The 21,895-nt window shown below is 39.2% G+C and overlaps 1 protein-coding gene across 1 annotated transcript in view; it reads left to right on the forward strand.

Moving 5' to 3' along the window:
* Window positions 1-21,895, forward strand: part of LOC103801989 (dystonin-like) — a 73,950-nt gene that overhangs the window by 31,802 nt on the left and 20,253 nt on the right. Inside the window, exons 19-30 of the mRNA XM_009074427.1 lie at window positions 962-1,135; window positions 1,888-2,043; window positions 4,272-4,469; window positions 4,975-5,103; window positions 8,104-8,274; window positions 9,578-9,733; window positions 9,958-10,164; window positions 12,081-12,200; window positions 15,824-15,993; window positions 17,090-17,249; window positions 18,118-18,312; window positions 19,523-19,651. Coding sequence (XP_009072675.1) covers window positions 962-1,135; window positions 1,888-2,043; window positions 4,272-4,469; window positions 4,975-5,103; window positions 8,104-8,274; window positions 9,578-9,733; window positions 9,958-10,164; window positions 12,081-12,200; window positions 15,824-15,993; window positions 17,090-17,249; window positions 18,118-18,312; window positions 19,523-19,651 — 1,965 coding nt within the window. The remainder of the gene's footprint in view (window positions 1-961; window positions 1,136-1,887; window positions 2,044-4,271; window positions 4,470-4,974; window positions 5,104-8,103; window positions 8,275-9,577; window positions 9,734-9,957; window positions 10,165-12,080; window positions 12,201-15,823; window positions 15,994-17,089; window positions 17,250-18,117; window positions 18,313-19,522; window positions 19,652-21,895) is intronic.

Genomic DNA, 21,895 nt, shown 5'->3' on the forward strand with positions numbered 1-21,895 from the left:
GCATTCATTCTTTTTCAAAAGCTATAAGGTTATTATGTATAGAGTTGTTTGTCAATTTTCTTTTTGTTTCCTGGTTTCTAACAAGAATCATAGAACTTTAGGGGTTGGAATGGACCTTACAGATCATCTTGATCAGAACAAGAGCAAATCTAGGTCAAACAAGAACAAATCTAGATCAAAAAAGGACAGCTGCTTTGAGGCTCTGAGAGAATATCTCCAAAGCTTTGCTTCTGCCAGTATAGGCTAGATGGTCACACAGATCATGATGTTCCCAGCACATGAGTCAGGTGAACATCAAAATTTCAGGCTAGCTTAGAAGCCTCTATGCATGGATCTGGATCTGTGGCTGAATATGCACCTGATGTTGGTAGACTGTTCTGCTGTATTTAATAAACAAGGATGTATAATGATCAGTCAGTGTTCTTGGGTTTGTTGCTCACTTGTAGATTTTGTTGGCTCTGGGCAGGTTGTTCATCTGTTGGGTGTAGCTTCAAATGAATAATGATCTTACCTAGTTCAGAAGAACATACATACAAAGCTGTATTCAGACTGCTGCCCAAGCTGCATGTGCAGGAGGGTGTTCTGCTAAGGAAAACTTGCTTTCAAGTCTGTTTCAATCCCATTTAAGTTTAAAGCATTGCACCACCACAACCACAAGAGTTAGCACTTATTTTCTGCCCTTTTTACAGACCAGGCAGATCACTGAAGAGTATTTTCCTATTGGGCACTTTTATAATGCTCTTGTCACAAATACCAATATCTGCTAAAATAGTAAGACATTGCATGTTTTCAGTTACTTGGGTCTGTCTGGATTTTTCGGTGTCTTAGAGGCTTTTTGATCCTGGAAGACTCAACACCAAAATTTATGAAGGTTGGAAATGATGGCATTAGTGTTCTGCTATATTCAAGAAGATCATTACTTGGGACATGCTTATTTGTATTCTTTTTCTGTTTACCATAGCAATTTAAGACAGAAGCTTATCAGCAGCAGATTGAGATGGAAAGACTGAACCATCAGGCAGAACTATTGCTGAAGAAGGTGACACAGGAGAGTGACAAGCACACTGTTCAAGACCCTCTCTCAGAGCTCAAACTCATGTGGGAGAGCCTAGAAGAAAAAATTATAAGTAGGCAGGTAAATAAGCTTGGGGGTGGGGGTTTTGTTCGTGTCTCTTTGTGATCTATAATGCTTATATTAATTTACACATTCCTTTTAGTTTGAAAATTACAGAAATATAGATAATAGAATTTGAATTTTACAGTTTATTGGGGGTTTGGGTTGTTTTTTAAACCCTTTTTAAAAATTCTCTGTCAGCAGTGCCATGTCAAATCATTTGATGACCTCTTAAGTAGCATTTGAAACATGTTTATATGTACAAAAGTAATGTTATCTGCTGAACTGAGCACTTGAAAAAAGACCTAACAACTCAATACTGAACTATTTTAGTGATCTTTCCTGAAATTATTAAACTGAGAAATTTAAAGATGCAGTGCTTTAAAAGTATATTGTTTTTTCTAAACTGAACCATTTCATGACAAAGAAAAGATTTTTAAAAAGATCACACACCAAGTTGCAGTTATATGGAAATTATGTTCTAAGGGATGAAAAAATACTGACATATCTGATGAGAGAAGCTTCAAACTGCACTCTGGTTGCATTCCTTCTTCCAAGGTCAGGAATTTAAGCCTGGAATGTAAGACTTTACAGGGGAATTGCCAGCTCAGCTTTAATTATGAAGCAGTTGCTTGTACTGGATAACTGTTCCCCTTGGTTTTTATGCTGTCATATGCACGAACTCTGCTCTGGATTATGGTGACTAATGGTAATATAAGCCAATTCAATAGCATTGGGAAACTATTTAATTGTTAATTTTATTTTTACTCTAGCACAAGCTGGAAGGTGCCTTGTTAGCCTTGGGGCAGTTCCAGCATGCCCTGGATGAGTTACTGACGTGGCTGACACACACAGAAGACTTGCTGAACGAACAGAAACCTGTGGGTGGAGACCCCAAGGCTATTGAAATTGAACTTGCCAAACATCATGTATGTCATTGTAATTAATATTAGCTCTTTTGATGTTTATCTTACCTGTGAGTCTTGTAGTAAAACTTCACACTTGATAAATCATTCTCTAAGTGGAATTTTAAGATGCAGATCATGGCCAAAGTGCAGGCGTGGAATAAATCCTTTCTCTTAGTCCTCCACATTCCTTCCTGTTCTTGCATATGCCACACAGGTGGCATAGGTTTTAGCCAAAAAAGAGCAGCTCACCCTGGTCTCCACATCTAATCACCTTCATTTGACCTAGGGAACTCAAAAGTTACTGAACCTGCTGCTCTCCCTGAAGCAGTAAACTCCTTGATTTGTTCTCTTTAAGCCAGGTCTCACAAAATCCATAACTTGCATGTCTTTGGTTCTTTCTTCCTTCTCAGAATATAGTGATTTGTTGTTCTGAATTCTCCAAAGTTGTATGCCAGTTGGGTCCAGCTAACATGGAGAATTCTTCCCCAAAAATCTTGGCGAAGCCCCATCTTTTTCTTTTGTTTCTTACAATGTAGGGTTAACTTTTTGAGGTTTTTTTTATTCATGTATTTTCACTGATCATTGTGGCTTTGGAGCTCATGGAAGAATGTTTCCATTATGCCTTTATTTTGAGAAGTCTCTCCCAGGACTGAGAGATCTTCCCTACCTCTTTGCGTGACTCTGCTGTTTTCATGATGATTTGTTCTTTCTAGGCATGAAGATTTCAATCTAACCTCACAAATCCTCTCCTTTTAAACCTGCCATTTAATTTCTGGCTTGCATATGATGTGCAAAATATTCAGAGTCCATTTTGGATTTTGAGAGGATTGATTAAAATTGACAGTACACAGATAATTAAGGTATTTTCATTGTCTGTGTTAATGCAGCTATGCAGCTTCTGGAGGCTTTTGTGTGGTCAGTTGGAACTCAAACAGAATACAATTTCTACATGCCCTGGGTGACTACTGGTCTAAACAGACCCTCTTACAGCAAAGTCAATAAAATGACAATACCAGGTTCTGCTCCATTAACCTTTTATATTCTTATCGAACGGAAATGTTTTACTACTGAAGAAGCATCCAGACATCATTTATGTCCGTGCTGAAGGAGTTCAGCAAACACATGAATGAATCTACTTCCTTTTCATAATACAGAGTTTAGAGGTTAGAAAGTTCACACAGTAGTGCATCCTGTGGTAGCCTGTAAAAACATCCATCTCTTGAATAACTTTGGAAAGAATAGACCTTTTTTTAAGTGTGTTTCGGCAGGAAGGAAGGGATAAAAGATGCATCTGCTTCTGTGAACATCCTTTTTTTTTTTCCCCTGTTAAGGAAATAAAATAATAATTCTTCTAAACCAAGCACTGGAAGATAATTGAAGTAAATGTGATGTATATTTTGTATTCAAGGGCTACTTGTGACTTGCTGTTGCATTTTATGCTCTATATAGTTTATTTTAAAGTTCCTTTGGATTTAGTTTGATATTTTTTTCCATATGCTAGAAGTTTGAGGGATATGAGTTTGAGCCAGACCCTATGGAAGGTAGCAGTCATCAACAAAGTTCTTAGATGGGGTCTACAATTCCCTTGCCAACCATTTTCTTGTTCTTATTCTGTTCCTTTTCTCATGCTATAGCGAAGCTTTCTTCCACCCCTCCATCCTTCTGAAAACATTTGTTTCCCAAATATACTTTTTGCCTTTTATGGTTTTACTGTGGTTGGTGATAACAGGTTTTCAAGTAGATGGAGGAAGTCTTGTGGTGTTGGTACTGCAACTATTCCCCAGCAATTAGTGCAGCTCAAGCATCTTGGTAGCCTGACATAGGGTGAAACAAGTTGTAGAGATGAAATGCATTAAAAAATCCTTGTGGCAGTTGGGTTGTTCTACAGCACAGCAGGCACATAGTATCCAAAGAAAAATATTATTAAAGATAAGGATGTAGTAAACTAAGAAAACTGAAGAAATAGTTCTTCTCTAACACTCCCAGAAACCTTTAGTAAATTCAGACATACATGTGTTCAGAAGGAATAGATTTTTTTTCCCCCAGGACAGAAAAATAAGCTTAGAAAATTAGCATTTTGGCCGAATGATCTGTTGCTGCTTTTGATTGAAGAGGCCTTAGTTACTAGCTTTAATTGCTAGTACCTGTGCTGATGTTAAACTGGACTGTGACTAGCTCAGTCCCTGTGTTTTCCTTCATTCAGTAACTTACCAACAAGGTCAGTCATTCATGCTGTGTTACAATTGCAGGTGCTACAAAATGATGTTTTAGCTCATCAGGCTACGGTGGAGGCAGTGAAGAAGGCAGGAAATGACCTGATTGAATCGAGTGCTGTTGAAGAAGCAAGTAATTTACGGAGCAAGTTGGAACTCCTGAATCAGCGCTGGCAAAACCTGTTGGAAAAAACAGAACAAAGGAAACAGCAGCTGGACAGTGCCTTGATCCAGGTGAACAGGAAATGATCAAATGTAGAGATAACTCAGGAAAAAAAAGTGTCTTTTTACATGAAATACCTAGATACATGTATTAGAAGTTGGCCTAAATCAAAACCATAATGGACACACTCCTGAATTTGGAGGAATTTTGAATCCAGCTGTGTCTTCCACAGCTGGCCACTGTCTTTTATAGTCCTGAAACAAGACCTCAGCTTTTGGTCTACATATTTTTAAAGGGTGAAATTTCTGTATAGACACATTATTCAGCGCAAACGTTGGTCTCACAGTAACTCATTTAGCCTGCTTTCAAGATTTTCCATGGGTTTTGTTCCTATCCTTTAGATTGAATGGAACTAGTTTAAATTTTGGGTTGTTGTTTCCTTTATATTTTTCTTCCCCTTTCGTTTCCCTTGATTAGTACAAATATCTGATTAAATCTGTTTCCAGTATACTTATTCATCTGAGCTGGTATTAGAATGGAGAACTTTCTAATCTGAAATGATATGGTATAATTTAGGCCCAAGGTTTCCATGGTGAAGTTGAAGATCTGCAGCAATGGCTGACAGACACTGAACGTCAACTGTTGGCATCAAAACCTGTTGGAGGCTTACCAGAAACAGCAAGAGAGCAGCTTAATGCACATATGGTAAGTATCAGTATTAGGATGCTTTGCAAATTGCATTTCAGGACTAGCTATCTTTCCAGAGTGTTTGTGGTAAATACAGAGCATGTTCTATATATCACAATGTCTGTACAGTATCTTAAAAAAATATAATACCCTTCAAAACAACACTGTTGTTTTCAGTGTAGTTAGTAGTCTTTTGGGACATGCCCAAAACTGAACCATTAATAGTGTTAAGATAGAAATAAAATAACTTCTGCATCCTTATTCTTGGGAAGAATAGCAAAAAGTGTTTGGAGATTTTTTCCAGTGGTTCCTATTCTTCTTTTCCCTTCTGACCCCATAACTGAGTTTATGCTTTCTCTAAGGTTTGATGAGGAACCTAAAAGTGACCCACATTGATTGAACCTTGACTTAAGAGACTTGATCCTGTATTCCTTAGCTGACTATTTAAGTCATCACTGGCATAAGAGTAATAAGGACTCATTAGAGGCTGTACTTTAACTAGAAATGGCAAACTGACCAGGGTGCCTTGATTATTTCCTTCCTTTCTCTTTAAGAAACGTGCTATGGATTTCTCAGCTCCCAGAGAACCATGGAGCTTAAAAAAGGACACTTAAACTTGATCTCTTACCTCAAGGGAAGGTGATTCATAGTGCTCCATTTATGTAAAATCATTCTGTGCTACTAGAGCAGGATACAAGTCCAAACCTGGTGACCTAAACTTCTGAACCCCTGGCTCAGATGTTAGGGTGATATTTACTGAACTGTCCTTGAACTCGAATATGCCTGGCACAGTTTCCATTAGAGCATTGCATTGTCATAGCTTTGAAAGTCAAGATTCAGTTTCGGAATGATGCTAAAGGTCATTGCTTACCGATACGGGGCACTTTTTTTTTGGTCTTCTATTCTTCCAAAATTTGCTAGTAACTGTAATTGAGAGGGAAAGTGATTTCCAGTTTTAAAATCAGTTATGACAGGAAACTAGATCCTAACACAGAAATAATTCTACAGTTTTGAACCTTCCCAATCCTTCTCTTTTTGTTTTAAAGGGGGAAAAAAAAAAGGAGAGGAAAAAGAACCTCTCTTTTTTTCCTTCCCCTGTGAGGGTGAGGTATAATCACAATTCCCTGAAAGTCAGTGGAGCTATTTCCTTTTTTCACTGAGGACTTAAAGTCAGATCAAGACTCACAAATGTCCCTAGAAAACTTCAGGATTTTCTTTGGTAAATTCTTTTTCTATGCAAATTTTCTATGCTTATAATGTTTACAGATTGATTAGTTAAAGGATTTTTAAACTGGATGTAGTATTTTAGGGGGAACAAGTCTGAGTGTCCTCAGTAATATGTGCTCTAGATATACAGTTATTATTATTATTACAGCAGGAAAGTTTAGTTAAAGCTTAGTGCACGTGTGCAGATATATGTTAATTACCTCTCTGGGTTTTTTTCCCCCAGCCATAATGTTGAGGCCAATTGTCATGTAGACTACTACTTACCATAAGTACCAAATTCAAACTTGGCCCTAAGTGATGCAAACCATGTTAATTTTTGGTACGAAACTGGAGAGGAATATTGTGCACTATATTTTGATTTATTTCTCTTTGGAAATAACACTATGAACAATCTTCTTGAGTATAAGGTCTGTTTATATAGATAGGAATAGATGATCCTTGAACCATAGTTGGTTCACAAATGGAGTTGTGATTGGGTTGCATTTAAGCTAAGGCAACTCCAGGAAAACAAAAGATGTGAAGAGACATTACAGGACACCAGTAGGACAGAGACTTAAAAAGAGACCTCTTTGGCTGTGCCCATGATGCTCAGAACCTCCCTCTCCTCTTCTTAAAACAATTGTTGTTCTCAGTTTCTTCCTTAAAATAACTTTTAGGCCTCTTAAGAGTGTGACTGTACTGCAGAATTAACTGCTGTGATGAGCCCTTGTCTCAGGCTGGGCCCAGTCCCAGTGTTTGGGGCCTTGCTGTGTCTCAACACATGCTGTGTTTGCTTCAGAGGAGTTCTTGGGCTGCAGTAGAATAAGATGCTCTGGGGGTTTATGAAACCAAAAATATTCTAGGGAGGTTGTGAGCATTGGAGGAAGCAGACTAGGTGACACCACTTTTCACAGTCCTCAGAAAGAAAGTAAAGAAGCTTTCTGTTCTGTCAAAATCTTAAGCTCGTCATTGAACCTGCTTTCTGCTTTGCCCTCCCCTGTGGCCAGGTACAGCCCTGGGTACAGTATCTCTTAACCCAAAGCAAATGTTGGGTTTGGGCTTTTGTCCTGGGAATTGGAGGAAAAAGTTCTTTTCCTCCTATTTACAAGCCACTTGTTCCTCATCTCCTGGCAGATGAGGAAGTCTGGGAGTTGGGAGTCTGCAGCAGCTTTGTTGGTGCATTTTGGTTTGTCTGTTGCAAATATTGAACATGCCCTTTTGAGCCAGAAGGATGCATGGGAGCTCCCAGACTCCTGCCAGCTTACCCTTAACATGGTTCAAAAAGAATCACTGGTAGGACAGTTAGAAGGCAAAACAGGTGTTACCATCATTTTTCCAGCTTTCTTTGTATATCTAAAATGTCCTCAGCACTCAGGCCTAGCAAGTGAAGGAAGATACAGACAAAACAGACAGTGTACCATGAAACAGCCCTCCCAGGTTGTCCCACCCACTTTGGAAGGTGTGTTGGATAGGTTTGGGCTTTCAGCACACTGTGTAATGCTGACACTTCTTGTGTTTGGGCTACAGATGGACTTGGAGCCAACCAAGTTGTAGCAACTTTTGTGCAATAAGTGCATAGCACTTCCTTTGCCAAGCTTTGGATCTCAGAGAAGACATTGACAGACAATACAAGTTCTCATTTCCTGAAGAACTGGGTCCTTTCTTTACTCATTTGGCTGTTTATGAATTACATATGTTTCCTTTATTGGTCTTAATCATACCCACTAAATGTTGGGGGAGGAATAAATATTACACTGGCATTTGTAAAGAGTATTGAATTTCTACCTTACTTATTTTTTGTGCTTTTTTTAGGAACTTTGTGCTGCCTTTGAAGCCAAAGAAGAGACATATGCATGTCTAATGCAGAAGGGCCAGCAGATGCTTGCAAGATGCCCAGAATCTGCTGAAACAAACGTTGAGCAGGACATAAATAACTTGAAAGAAAAATGGGAATCTGTACAAACAAAGCTCAGTGAAAGAAAAGTAGGTGTTTTTACATAAAAATAGAAGTGTAAATCATGTATTTAAGGGTGTTAATGGTCAGTGCTTTTATGCATGCATACCTGCTTGATCTTTTGGATTTAAAATCAGTTGGAGAGTCAGGCAGAAGTCAATGGTATGTTTAGAAAGTGCTGGGGGAAATGGAATTCAAGAAGTTAAATATCCGTAGTTGGGGGGAGGATGGGTGAGAGTGGCACAAGTCTGTTCCATAGGAATACATCAACTGATATGGTTCATGCTCATTTGGTAAGACTAGGACCTTTCTGGTTTTTATTCTAGTAATCATAGACATGAGAGAGTAAATGATCATTCAAGTTTTTCTCTTTCTCAGCAGAGAATTGCTGCATTAATTTTCCTAGCTTTTATCCACTTTTTTCTCTTAAAATTCTCCAACTCTTGACCTTTTGCCACTTGGTTCAAGTGACTACCTTCTGTTCTAACAGATCAATAGCATGATTTCACTGATAGGCAACATAAGTTGTCTTATTAATTTCACTTTGCTTTCATTCCTTCACGAAGTACAGTCCATTTGTTCTAACTCAATCGAGCAATGAAGATTATCCATAATTACAAACAGAGAAACTCTCCACACAGCCCTGACATGTATAAAGCACCAATATTTAACTCACAGCTGGATTTTAAAGTAAGAATGCTGGTGTCTCTTAAGGTAATTTTAATGTAAAAATGACAAGCCAATGACTTCCCAATATGAGCACCACCTTGCAGGAAGCTGTGAGTGCTCAGCTAGGCCAGCAGTGTGATTGTTTGAAAAACCTCTCTCTGCTGTCTCATACTCAATAAAAATTCTGTATCCAGAATGAGTTTCAGTTCAGGGAAGTGAAATGACAATTGGATTTCATTAAGAAGAAATTGTCTAGGAAAACTTATTCTTTGTTTAGTGCGAGAGAATAAATTTGATGACCTCCTTGAGGCTCTTCCAAGTGCACTGCCACTTGAGATTTTTTTATTGAAATTGATAGTTCCACATATCCCACTAGGATTAAGTAGCAGAAGATATGTTCTAATGTGGAAAAATCTATCTTGATACTGTGTGCTGTATTTTCTATTAACCTATGGTACATAATTTTACTGTTACTCCTCTATCTATCTCCTTTAATATGCTCCAATGTAGGCTGTTATTTTAAGACAGAAACTTTGAGTTAGAAAAGTGTTTTCAAATGCTAAACTAAAATGGTTTGCTCCAAAGTGCTGAGCTAAAATGGTTTCCTTGGCTGAAGCCCCTGCACAATATCAACTGCTATTAAAGTATGACCTGTCTTTACAGACCAAACTGGAAGAAGCCCTCAATTTAGCAATGGAGTTCCACAACTCACTTCAAGATTTCATCAATTGGCTTACTCAGGCTGAGCAAACTCTAACTGCAGCTTCTCGGCCAAGTCTTATCTTGGACACTGTCTTGTTTCAAATTGATGAACACAAGGTATGTAAAGAAACAGATGTGTAATGTTTTTCTCCCACTCTGTGGAGATACTGTAACAATGTCCAAATGAACCCTCTAATGCTGGCACTCAGAGAAACGTTTCATTTGTTTGAAAATTGCATTTTATAGCCTTTCTCCCTACATCATTCTTTATCAGACTGGGCTTTTTTCAGTGTTTACCCAGCAACACAACATTCACTAATTGTCTCCCTTTTTTTCCCAAGGTTTTTGCCACAGAAGTGAATTCTCATCGAGATCAGATCATAGAGCTGGACAAAACTGGAACCCATTTGAAATATTTCAGCCAGAAACAGGACGTTGTCCTTATTAAGAATCTGCTGATTAGTGTACAGAGTCGATGGGAAAAAGTAGTTCAACGCTTAGTTGAAAGGGGAAGAGCTTTGGATGATGCAAGAAAAAGAGCCAAACAGGTAATGGGACAACAGCTGTTATACAGCTCTTTGAACTGAGCTGTAATTGCATCCAGATTCTTGAAGAATATGGTGCTTTAAAGCACTTATAAGCAAGCCTGGGTATAATGTAGCAGACAGTGTTGAGTTAGTGGAGCAATTCCTGTGATTCAATCATAGAGCACTTCATTTGGGAGGTGAAAGCATCATTTCCAACCCGAGCAGTGACTTCTGTCTGCAGTACAGAATAGTCTGAAAGAAGAAAGTTGCAGTATGGCTTCCAGATGTGCATTAGTGCCATCTGTCCTCAAAAAGAAATTTCACAATCAACCCCATATGTTTTAAAGAACGTGATGAACCTCTTTCACTAATCTGTGGGAGTATTCCTTAGTATTTTCTTCTTGGGTCTGTGTAGTGCCCTGATTAATACTCATCACTTATCACTCAGTCTCTTCTGTTAGTTTCTAGGCCAGTATCTTCTGTTTGGTAAGATATCTCCATTTTTTCCCTTATAAGCCTGGAGAGGTGTTTTGTTTTCACATTGTTTTCCTCACTGGGGAGCATTCATGTTTTTCACTTAGATACATGTTCCCCTCACTGAGGAATATAAATGATAAGATGTGAAATGTGTGTGAGAGAAACATAATCTGTTTAAATGCCAATAGGAAGTTGTGATCATTCAAGACTTGGTAATGTTCACAGACAAACCATATTCCAATGCTCACTAACACCACTCAGCTCATAGAGTAAGAAGTTCTCTGAACAATAAATTAGAATAATAGAACCATCAAGGTTGGAGGAGACATCTAAGATCACCAAGTCCGACCACTATCTGCCACTCTGCTGTAACCCCTAAACCATATCCTCCAGAACCAGATCCAGATGCCTCTTAAATACTTCCAGGGGTGATGACTCCACCACCTCCCTGGGCAATATTCCAGTGCCTCAACACCCTAACAGGGAAAACATTTCTCCTAACATCTAATCTGCCTCTGCCCTGGCTCAGCTCAAGGCCATTCCCTCTATCCTCTCCCTGCAGCCCTGGCAGGAGAGACCATCAAATAAATTAGCCCATAAGCCAATCACATTACTTATTTTCCAGCAGTTTCTCTTGTGCATTCATGCACACAGCAGTTCTGCAATGAGATGGATTTCATCTCAATATCGATTTACAAAGCTGAATATAGTGTTACTAAGATGACAATTGTCTATGTAGAGTGTGGAAGGAGTACTGAAGGCTACTAGTGTCAAAGCCTGATCAACAGCCCTGAACAAGAGGATCCAGGAGCCTTGAGAGGTTTCTGAACTAGTTTCTTTCATGTGTAGACAGCCCAGGCAGGAAAAATTTCAATAGAGAGAGAGAAACGACCACCTTAGAAAAATGGAAACCCCAATGGAAGCACTTTGTGAAAGCTGGTTGAATCTTCAGTTTTTCCCTGCTTCCTTCCCTGAAGCTCTCTTTTTGTTGAAACAGGAAGGAAGATCAAAAATCTGTTCCTTGCCTTTCAAGACAGCATTTGATAGAGTGAGAGCATTTATGAGTGTCACAGGGAAAATCTTGGGCAGTCATCCAGAAAGTTTTCCCCAGTGATTTGCTATTGTTGTCCTGTCTAGGCAATAGCTAAGCCCCATTCTTTCTGTATTTGCTATCCATTACTAAAACTGTAGCAATCTAAATCAACAGATGTTACCAGTAGTTCTCTGACAGCTACATGCTCTGTGTGCAAATCATGGACGTTAAAGGTTGCTAATTCCCTTGGGAGAAGGGAGGCTAAATACAGCGGCACATGGTTGGACTAGTTCTGCTTGAGAGACCATGGAGAAAGAACACACCAAATCTTGTTGAGCTCTGCCAATCTTGGTTGGAGTTTAATGTTTTCAGCCTGCTTTTATAACCAGTCAGTTTTAAAATCCATGCAAATTTCATTTTCCTTTAGTTCCATGAAGCCTGGCACAAACTTATGGAATGGCTGGAAGAGTCGGAGAAATCTCTGGACTCAGATCTTGAAATTGCAAATGACCCTGACAAAATTAAGATGCAGCTAGCACAGCATAAGGTGAGTCATGAAATGCAAAGTGCCCTGTGAAATGTAGGTAAGTCTATCAGCCTTATCCTGTTCAATCAGCAAGGAAAGTGGATTTGTGGCCTCGCTACAAAGGAGTCTTTATTCACATGAAGTTAAATGATGATGTTTTATAGTGTGGGAGTGAAAAAAAAATTGTCACTGTACCTGATATGTGGGGGAATGGTTAACCATGAAGAGAAAAGACAATAATAACAGCACCATGGAAACTTTAAAAAGCAAAGTAATGCTGTTTGAGAACAGGAATCTCTGAAGAGGGTTTTTTCAGTCCTTAAACCACACATTTGCCATCCACTTATTTGGGTTGAGATTTTCCATTTAATATTCCAGGATCACTTCAAAACTGAAAAATGATCTTGTGTTTTGATTGGCAGTTGCTTTTTATGTCAAGAGGAAATACTAATGAAATCCTCTAGAAAATACAGTGACATCATTAGTAGCAAAGGTTATTTCTCTTAATGGGATTCAAAATTCCCAAACCAGCTTTGCACAAACACAGCTGTTTTGGGTGAAAGTGTAAAGACATTCCTGACTGACCTGGCTTTTCAGACGTGTAATGGTAATGTAAAAGTCCTGTAGTTCCATCAGACACAGTGGAAAAGGAAGGACAGAATTAGTCTTCATTTTTACTTTTGTAAAAAGCCTAGAATAATGTATTACTGAGGATCAAGTGGGTGAGTTGTAGAATCCTCAGAGATGTGATCATGTCCTAAGATTTCTCACAGAGTAGTTTCATCAGAGACAGAGTATTGAAGGATCATTCATTTTTCTACCTTTTGGTATATATTTATTTTTATGTCAGTTTCATTGTACTCCATTTACTTCTGTTTTTTCATTCTGCACAATTATCTCCAAGGGTTTACATATCTAATTTTTCCTTTTCACAGTAGCTTCTGGTGATTGTTCTTACCTATGACAACTTCTGTCATATATATTAATGCTTGGTTAATGCCTCAGTCTGCTTTATTTTTTCATTATCTCACAGTTTATATGGTGATTTAAGTATTATTTACCAACCAGGAAAATATTCCCCTTTAATATAGGGAAATCTGATTGTTGGTCAAGCAAAAATAGTTTTATCTGTGTTTGCTGTTAAAACTTTTAGATGAAACCTGCATTAATATTCTGTTGTACTAACTTTGCAATTTCAATTTGTTTTGGCATTGCTGTTGTTGCCAGAGCCTGAAGTCAGTGATGGGAACTGGGCAGGGAGAATCTTGTTGTCAGGATAGTCTTTCTTGTCTCCTCTGACTCTATCAATCTTCTAATCCTTTCACTCCTTTCTTTTCTTTATATATTCAAACTCCTCGTGAGTGTGGTCAACACTTGGTGACTTTGCTGTGAGCTCTTTTTAGGACTCTCTACCTGTATTCTCCTTTCTTCTTCAGAAATGTTGACCTTGACAATCCAACTTGTACTTTCTACCTACAGCACTATGTTTTATGAGCCCCAACTTCCTCACATGGATTGGCAGAGTCAGCACTTGTGTCATGGATATCTTTTCTCCAGCTTCTTTCACATAAAAAGCCTGCAGAGCTTTGCTGGTTGACTTGCTTGAATTTCACTTCTTATTAAGGAATGGGATGAAATGTGGTACAGGGACATTAGGATTGATGCTGGTGATTTGGAGGGAAGTGACAAATGTGTGTGAGAGAGGGAGTTCTGTGAACTTTGTGACTTTAAACTTCAAACACCACCCTCTCAAGAAATCAGCTCAATTGTTTTTTTAGTGAGTTGTCAAACCTCCCAACGCTGCAATGTCCTTCCTTGTATTTTGAGTCTTTTCCTTCCACTCCCACATATACCCTGTGTCTGTCTTTGTCTTTTCTGTGTAGCCTTGAAGGTTTCCTTGCTCCATTTAGTTGAGGGTTTTGCTATCTGAACTGAATGTGTGCTGTAAGCAGTAATTTGGACTTGGTCTTTGCCAGTTCTTACTGCCAAAAAAAAAAAAAAGTCCCTGAAAAAGAAAAGCCAAGATAATATGTTTTCTCTCTCACTCCTATCTAGTGTGTTGCCAGGGACTTTTGGGGGTTATTCATGGTCTGTTTATCAGAATTTTTTCCCTCATTTTTAGGAGGCTGGAATGAAAAAACCCATACTAGGTCACCCAATCCATTCCTGTGCTAATGCTGTGTGCATTTATAAGAACCTGGCTAATTTTATCTGTGTGTGCATGTCTTCCTTAGAAGGAAAGTAGCTAGATGAACAAAAATCTCAGTAATTAACTTACCTGTCTGCTCCTGGCAGCTTAAACCAAGTCTAATTGCAGTTATACCTCTGTGAAATCAAATGAAAGTAGATATGGTGTAATCTCTCAAGGAATGAACTGACTGTACAACCCTTTGCTTATCTTGAAATCTGTTTTTCTTGTATGATCCTTCTCTGGCAGTAATTTAATTGTGTTTCCTTGTGCAAACCTAGTAACACTGTTCATGTCGTGTTGAGTGGTTAACAAACATCATCAAATAAAAGGAGCACAGAAGGAACTTTTATACAAACCCAATTATTTGGGAAATTATTTTTACTGTAGTTCTAGCTTGACAGTTAAAGTCAAGTTAAAGTCTTTCTGAATGTTTGTGTCCTGGTTATTTTATATGTGGAAAATGACAGGACAGTAAGGAAATATTAAATTACAAAACAAATGTTGCCTTTTTTGGTAACAAATCCCCCAGAAAGAATACTTGATTTTCTATGAGTTTTTTAAAGCAAACTTGTGATGATTTAATTTCTTTTTAAACTGATTTCCCTCTGCCAGTTGATGAAGGTGTGAAATGAAGCATTTCAAGCATTGCTGCCATTTAAAAGCTGCTGTGTTGGGCTGGTGTTGTCTTTTGGCAGTGTTCCTTCATTTAATTATTTACTCTGTCAGGTAGTTAATTCCTTAAATGAACTGTGTTTCCACGTGCTCCTCTGTGCCAGTGCAAAGCTTCCAGAGGCTCTGTGCAGAAGGAGCTGGCAGACAGATACAACTGCTGTGCCACTGTCATTGTCCAAAGTCCCTGGACACAGAAACCTGCTTTGTGATCATCACTTCCAGCACAAATGGAGCTGCTTCCCGTGCCTGGGTCTGTACACTTCTGGCAGACAGTTGTTCCCACTTACAGGATGATTCAGTCCTAGGAGAGCTGAAAGCTTGTGGTTGGAGGTTTCCTAGCTTGCCCATGCTGAGCTAAACCAGAATGACCTTTGTAGCTCTTGGGGAGCTCTACAAGTGGCTTGAAATCTTAGTTTGTAAGAATGTAGTGCAGAGAATGCTCAGTTAATAGCTTCCAAAGTAGCAGTTTTTTCATGTTCTTCTGACTACTGGGCAGCCCCTTGCTGAAATTTAGGAATACTATGGTTGGATAGGAATCATTGCCCTCACTGAAGGAAGGATTTTCCAGCTACATTCCCAGAGAGGGACTAAAGGCAGGGATCTGCTACTGCCAAACCCCATCTCATTTCAGGTACACTGTGACACTAGCATAGAAATTTTGCAGCATGTTTAAAATATTCTTGGAGCAACATTTGCAATTAACATTGTCAAAGACTTAATTAACTGTGTCCTGTAAGTAGTTAAGGATTTCTTATTTTCTTTTTCTTCCATATGCATGTAGGAATTCCAGAAATCTCTGGGTGCCAAACACTCTGTGTATGATACCACAAATAGGACTGGACGCTCCTTGAAAGAGAAAACCACCTTGGCTGATGACAATTTGAAACTTGATGATATGCTGAGTGAACTAAGGGATAAGTGGGATACAATTTGTGGAAAATCAGTGGAAAGGTAAATGAAAACTCACCTAAATATTCATCAGATAAGAAAAAGACTTAGAAGAATTCTTTTGGCTTCTGTTTTGGGCTTTGTGGTGTAAAAGTAAAACCAGAGTGCTTAGCTTGTTTGATAATTAAGACTGCCAAAACAAAACCAGTAAAATACTGGAAATTCATGCTTTCCTGATGGTATGGATGAAGGGCAGGGGGTGGGAGGGGAAGGAAGAGTTCTATTATTTAAAAAGGGAAACTGATTTGAAGCTCCTGGCATGTATCAGCAGTAGTGTGGCCAGCAGAACTAGGGCACTGATCATCCCTCTGCACTCAGCACTGCTGAGGCCACACTTTGAGTACCGTGCTCCGGTTGGGCCACTCACTTCAAGAAGGACACTGAAGTGTGTCCAGGGAAGGGCAGTGGAGCTGGGAAGGGTCTGGAGCACAAGCCCTGTGAGGAGTGGCTGAGGGACTTGAAGCCTGGAGAAAAGGACACTCAGAAGGGCCTTTACTGCTCTCTACAACTACCTCAACAGAGGTTGTAGTGAGGATGTAGACAGTTTCTTTTCCCAGGTAACAGGTGACAGGATGGGAGGAAATGGCCTCAAGTTGCACTAAGTGAGGTTTAGATTGCCAATTAGGAAAAGTTTCTTCACTGAAAGGGTTGTTAAACACCTGAATCCAAGGAAGAACTTCTTTTCTGTGCAGTCACTGAGCACTGAACAGATTGCCCTGTTGTGGATTCTCCCTTACTAGAGGTGTTCAGGAATCATCTGGACACAATCCTGAGCCAAGTGCTCTAGGATGACTCTGCTGGAGTAGGGAGGTTGGACCAGATGACCCTTTGTGGTCCCTTCTAACCTAACTGATTCTGTGAAACAGGCTGCCCAGGGAAGTAGTTGAGTCACCATCCTGAGAAGTGTTCAAAAGGCATTTGGGGACATGGTTCAGTGGCAGACACAGTGGTGCTGGCTTAACAGTTGGACTCAATGATCTGACTAGTCTTTTCCAACCTTAACAATTCTATGATTCTGTTATTTTAGGCTGAAAATAGGTTCTCAAAGTGTTTAAATCCTTATTTTTTTGTGTGTGTGCATTCTTTTTCCCCCTCCCAGACAAAACAAACTGGAGGAAGCTTTGTTGTTTTCGGGGCAGTTTACTGATGCTCTGCAGTCTCTCATTGACTGGTTATACAAAATTGAACCTCAGCTAGCAGAAGATCAGCCAGTACATGGAGACATTGATTTAGTGATGAACCTGATCGACAATCACAAGGTAATTCCAAAACCACTCTTTTTTAATTCCTGGGCTGCTCACAAGTGTAACGTCATAACACTATCTTTATTTGGCTATTTTGTGATTTTTGGAAATCTGGAGAAGTTTTTTAACACAAACGTCATCAACAACAGAAAATGCTCTAAAGCATATGTGGAAAAGGATAACAGAAAGTGTTGGCAACACAGGTTGTCTATAAAAGTTAGCCTGCAATATGCTGCAGTTGCTTCTGAAATCCCATTGTATATCACAAGTAAGTCACAGACTCTAATTGTCATATCTTTTAAAGAGCTTCCCTTATTTAACTGGAGCTTGTTCCTGTATTTAACAGGAGCTTAGTCCATCTAGTAATGCAAACTTCACATAAATGTATGAATATCCAGCAAGATCTGCAGCCTTACAGATAAACCCTCCAGATGGGGTTTTATTTCAGGTTTTATGATTTTAAACCTTCTCCTTGATAGTGTTTTATCTGATCTTTGCCTGGCACAACAATCTTGCATGTTAATCAGTGTGTCAGATGAATTGCTTTGATAAAGAGTGGAAAGCCAACATGGTAAGGAAACCAGACTTCCCATACATTGCATCAGAATGGGGTTTGCCTGACATTTTCCTGCCATATTCCAGTTTTATTACGATAGAAGAGAATGTAAATATCTTCATATGGAATCTAATGGGCAGAAAAGTGTTTTGCATCACGTAGATGGAGTTACTCTTGACCAAAATAAATCAGTGTTTTGATTTCTTCTCATGACCAGTGATTTTTTGTTATATTTTACCTAAGTATGCCTTAATGTGGTTTTTTTTATATTTTACCTAAGTATGCCTTAATGAGTTAAACATTTCAAACATATTTGGTGCTGCCTAGGTTTTCCAGAAGGAGCTGGGGAAAAGGACAAGCAGTGTCCAGGCTCTGAAGCGCTCCGCGAGGGAGCTGATCGAAGGCAGTCGTGATGACTCTTCCTGGGTCAAAGTCCAAATGCAGGAGCTCAGCACTCGCTGGGAAACAGTTTGTGCCCTGTCAGTATCCAAACAAACACGACTGGAACAGGCCCTTCGGCAGGTAGAGGAACACTAATGGTGCTATGTGTACTCTATGAGCAGCATGAAATATCTCCCAGACCAGTTGCCAAAACCTTAATTCCATTTTCACTCAATGTCATTGCCTTCAATTTCATTTTATTCCAAAGTACTTATTTTCGTGCTCATGCATTGCTTCCCTTGTCTCTATCCCTTTGCCACACCACATAAATAATGCCTCTTACCATTTATTATTACTGTTATTATTAGTCTACACCACAAATGCAAAGCAAATGTTTCAAAGACCTTACTATGTAAGGAAAATCCCTGAAGTTGCAGTCAAGTGTGAAGGATGATTAAGAACTATACCCCATTCACAAGAAGCTGGAGATTGCAATCATATTTATGCTTTTTGGGCCTTATTGGAAAGAAATAAATTTGTGTACTGAAATTTTGTTTACATTGGCACAATTGCAATGCACAGTGAAGTACCTTGGGACAAAAATGGAGTTGTGCTGAGTGTACTCAGGAGCTAGAATGGTCTATGTATGTCAGTATTGTCTTGTACAAATCCCAAACACATAGGTTCATCTATACTTCTTCCAAACCTGAGATACGATGGAAGTACAGCTGCCTGAAGATATACTAGCTTGGATTGATGCTAGGATGGGGCAGCTGCAATAGCAGTGTATCCACTGTGTACAAAATTCCTTCTCTACTTCTCCTGGAATATTGTGTCTGTCCAACTCTCCAGTCTCTCAGCAGCTACAATCCTGAGCTACCTCAAACACTAATTGTGGCTGAATATGGCTGTGCCCAAATCTTTCTTGTTTTCTCCAGACATAAAAGGGTCACTCTCCAACAGGCTGTCAATTCATTTTGTTTAACTGCTGATTTAGGCTGTGCAGAAAATACAGTTCTCATCTCTCCAGCTGGTCCCTGAAAGCACCTCCCATGTAATTTGTCAGTGTAAAGGCATGACATTCCCAACTGAGCTGCAAATACACTATAAATCAGATGGCTAAAAGCATGAACAGGCCTTCAGGCTTCCTATAATTTTTTGGGAAGCATGAGATATTTTTACAGTTATGAAAATGTAGTGCTGTATATCACTGACTTTTTAATGGAAAGTTAATGTGCCGGTCCTGCTGCATGATTAATGATTCCAAATGTGGGCCCAGTCTCCTTGTGTAAGCTGCATTGTGTCTGTCAGATCTCCTCATGAGTGACTCTGGCTTCTTGTATTTTAACAGGCAGAAGAATTCCACTCTGTTGTCCATGTCCTTTTGGAGTGGCTGGCAGAGGCAGAACAAACTCTTCGTTTCCATGGTGTCCTTCCAGATGATGAAGAGGCTTTGCGTACACTGATAGAGCAGCACAGGGTAAGCAAGAAAATCAAGATGGTCCTCTTCACTCTAATGTGATGGAGAGCAAAATAAAGGAAAGGAGACGAAGTCTATTCCATATAGTTATATCCAGCATCTAGTGTTTGTTTTTACAGCTCTTTCTATAGAGAAGCTAGAAATTGAATGGAATTGGCAGTTTGATGTCCATACTGGTGTTGGGCTGTTGTTTGAGTCATCTTGGCTTCCTAAGGAAGTAACAGACCTTCAGAAAGTTGCTGAAAACATTTAGATACAGATGCAAACCCCTCTGTGGAATGTATGATGCCTGCAATTACGACACAGACAGCTACAGGAGGAAAAATGTATCTGTCACCTTAGCACCATTGCTCAAAATGGCATATACTTCTCTTTCAAAGTCATTTGTATGTGTCAGCAGAATGATGTTATCCATTAACCTTCTGTCATGGTGAAACAGCCTGCTGTCATACTGCACATGCATTAGGTGCTGAAATATTGCAGTGCCATAGGTACTGCAGGTAGTAGATTATAGGCCATCAAACTAACCTTGCTGTAATGAAATGGGCAAATGGCTAAGGAAGGAGCACAGAGGTCATATTTTCACTCTCCAGACAGGAGGTTACAAACATGCACATTTAAACCCATGCAAAACTTCTTGTACTAGTAATAGTACAAGACTATGGGAACTATACAAGAGTATAGTGCCCACAATGTTATAGAACAAATTATAAGTCATGCATTGTTCATCATCACTCAGAACAAAGTTATAGCAAAACTGGAGAGTGGAAAAGCATCCTGTTTAAATTGAGTTTGGGAATATTAATATGCAGAGGAATGCATGCAGGATAATGACTATTATTAAATAATGGTTCTTAGCTAAGGAATTTTCAAGGTACTTAGGCTGCAATGTTTTGAAAAAGCTTTCAGTTTTAATTCAGGGCCCTGGAAACTGAGTGCTATTCTCTAGCTGGCAGATGTTATGTATATATGCACCAAGTGTTTGTACATCAGTAAGTGCTGACTAATGTTGGCAGTAGCAACCTGATGGCTCTGATGCAATGAAATTTGTCTTTTAGCTGCCTTTCCTCTACACATCCTTCATCAGTTCCCTTTTATTTATTTTTTTAGCTCTTGAATACAGAGGAAAGAACTGTCTGAGCAAAATCTTAGGTCTGCTGAAATCATTAGAAACAAAAAAGCTTACATTTATTCCTCTGCCCTGTATAGAATCATAGCATCATCAAGGTTAGAAGAGACCTCTGAGATCATCAAGTCCAACCATTAACCTGTCACTGCTGGAACCCCTAAACCCTAACCCATATCCTTCAGCAACAGATCCAGATGTCTCTTGAACACTTCCAGGGTTGGTGACTCCACCACCTCCACCACCTCCCTGGGTAATATTCCAGTGCCTGAACACCCTAATAGGGAAAACATTTCTCCTAATATCTAATCCGAATCTCAGTTTCATAATAACTTCATACTTACTGTGTAAAAGCACAGGTTAATATCATTAGGAGTTGCTGAAGAATCTGTTTTTACAATGTTTAGGTGATTATGAATTTTCTAAAGTCTGACTTGGTTCATCTTCAATTTCTAGTATCCAAAATAGCCCTTCATGGCTGGAGAGAGGAAGAGTGAATCTTTCAAAGATATGGTTCCATTTTGTAGCCTTATTAAATATATTGAAGTATAAAAAATGTTCCACTAGGCACTGAGAGATGTTGGTAGTTCCAGTTAAGATGCTCACGAAGACACACAGACTTACGTAACATTCAGTAAACCAGTGTAGTAGTAATAATTAAAAAAACTCAGCAAGATATAGAAAAGATGGGAAAAGTACTTCAGGTGTTTTGTTGTTCCCCAGTTCTGGTCCTGCCATCGTAGTACTATCAATGGCTATGAGCTTGGATGTCTAAAGCTTTAAATACCCTTCTGCTTGTACAAGATTTTTCCCACATGGCAGTGCCTCTGAAAACAGATGGTTAATTAGCTGCCTCTGTTCTTGCTGTGTCTCTGCCCCTCAGCTGCTGAGTTTTCACATTTGTGTTAGTTTAGTATAGCTGCTCCTGAATTCCTCTATCATCTTGTCTGAGCATGTAATCATAGTTGGACATTTCCAGCCTCTGCTAGGAGCTTGATTGTTTATTATGAAGAATTGCTGTAACTGACAGACAAACCAGGTCATTGAAATGTTGCCAGGAGTGATTCTAACCATCATATAGTTTGTTTACAGCACTTCTAAAAGGCTGTGATTTTTCC

This window comes from Acanthisitta chloris, unplaced genomic scaffold (genome assembly GCF_000695815.1).
Source record: "Acanthisitta chloris isolate BGI_N310 unplaced genomic scaffold, ASM69581v1 scaffold12645, whole genome shotgun sequence".
In the NCBI taxonomy this organism is placed as follows: domain Eukaryota; kingdom Metazoa; phylum Chordata; class Aves; order Passeriformes; family Acanthisittidae; genus Acanthisitta; species Acanthisitta chloris.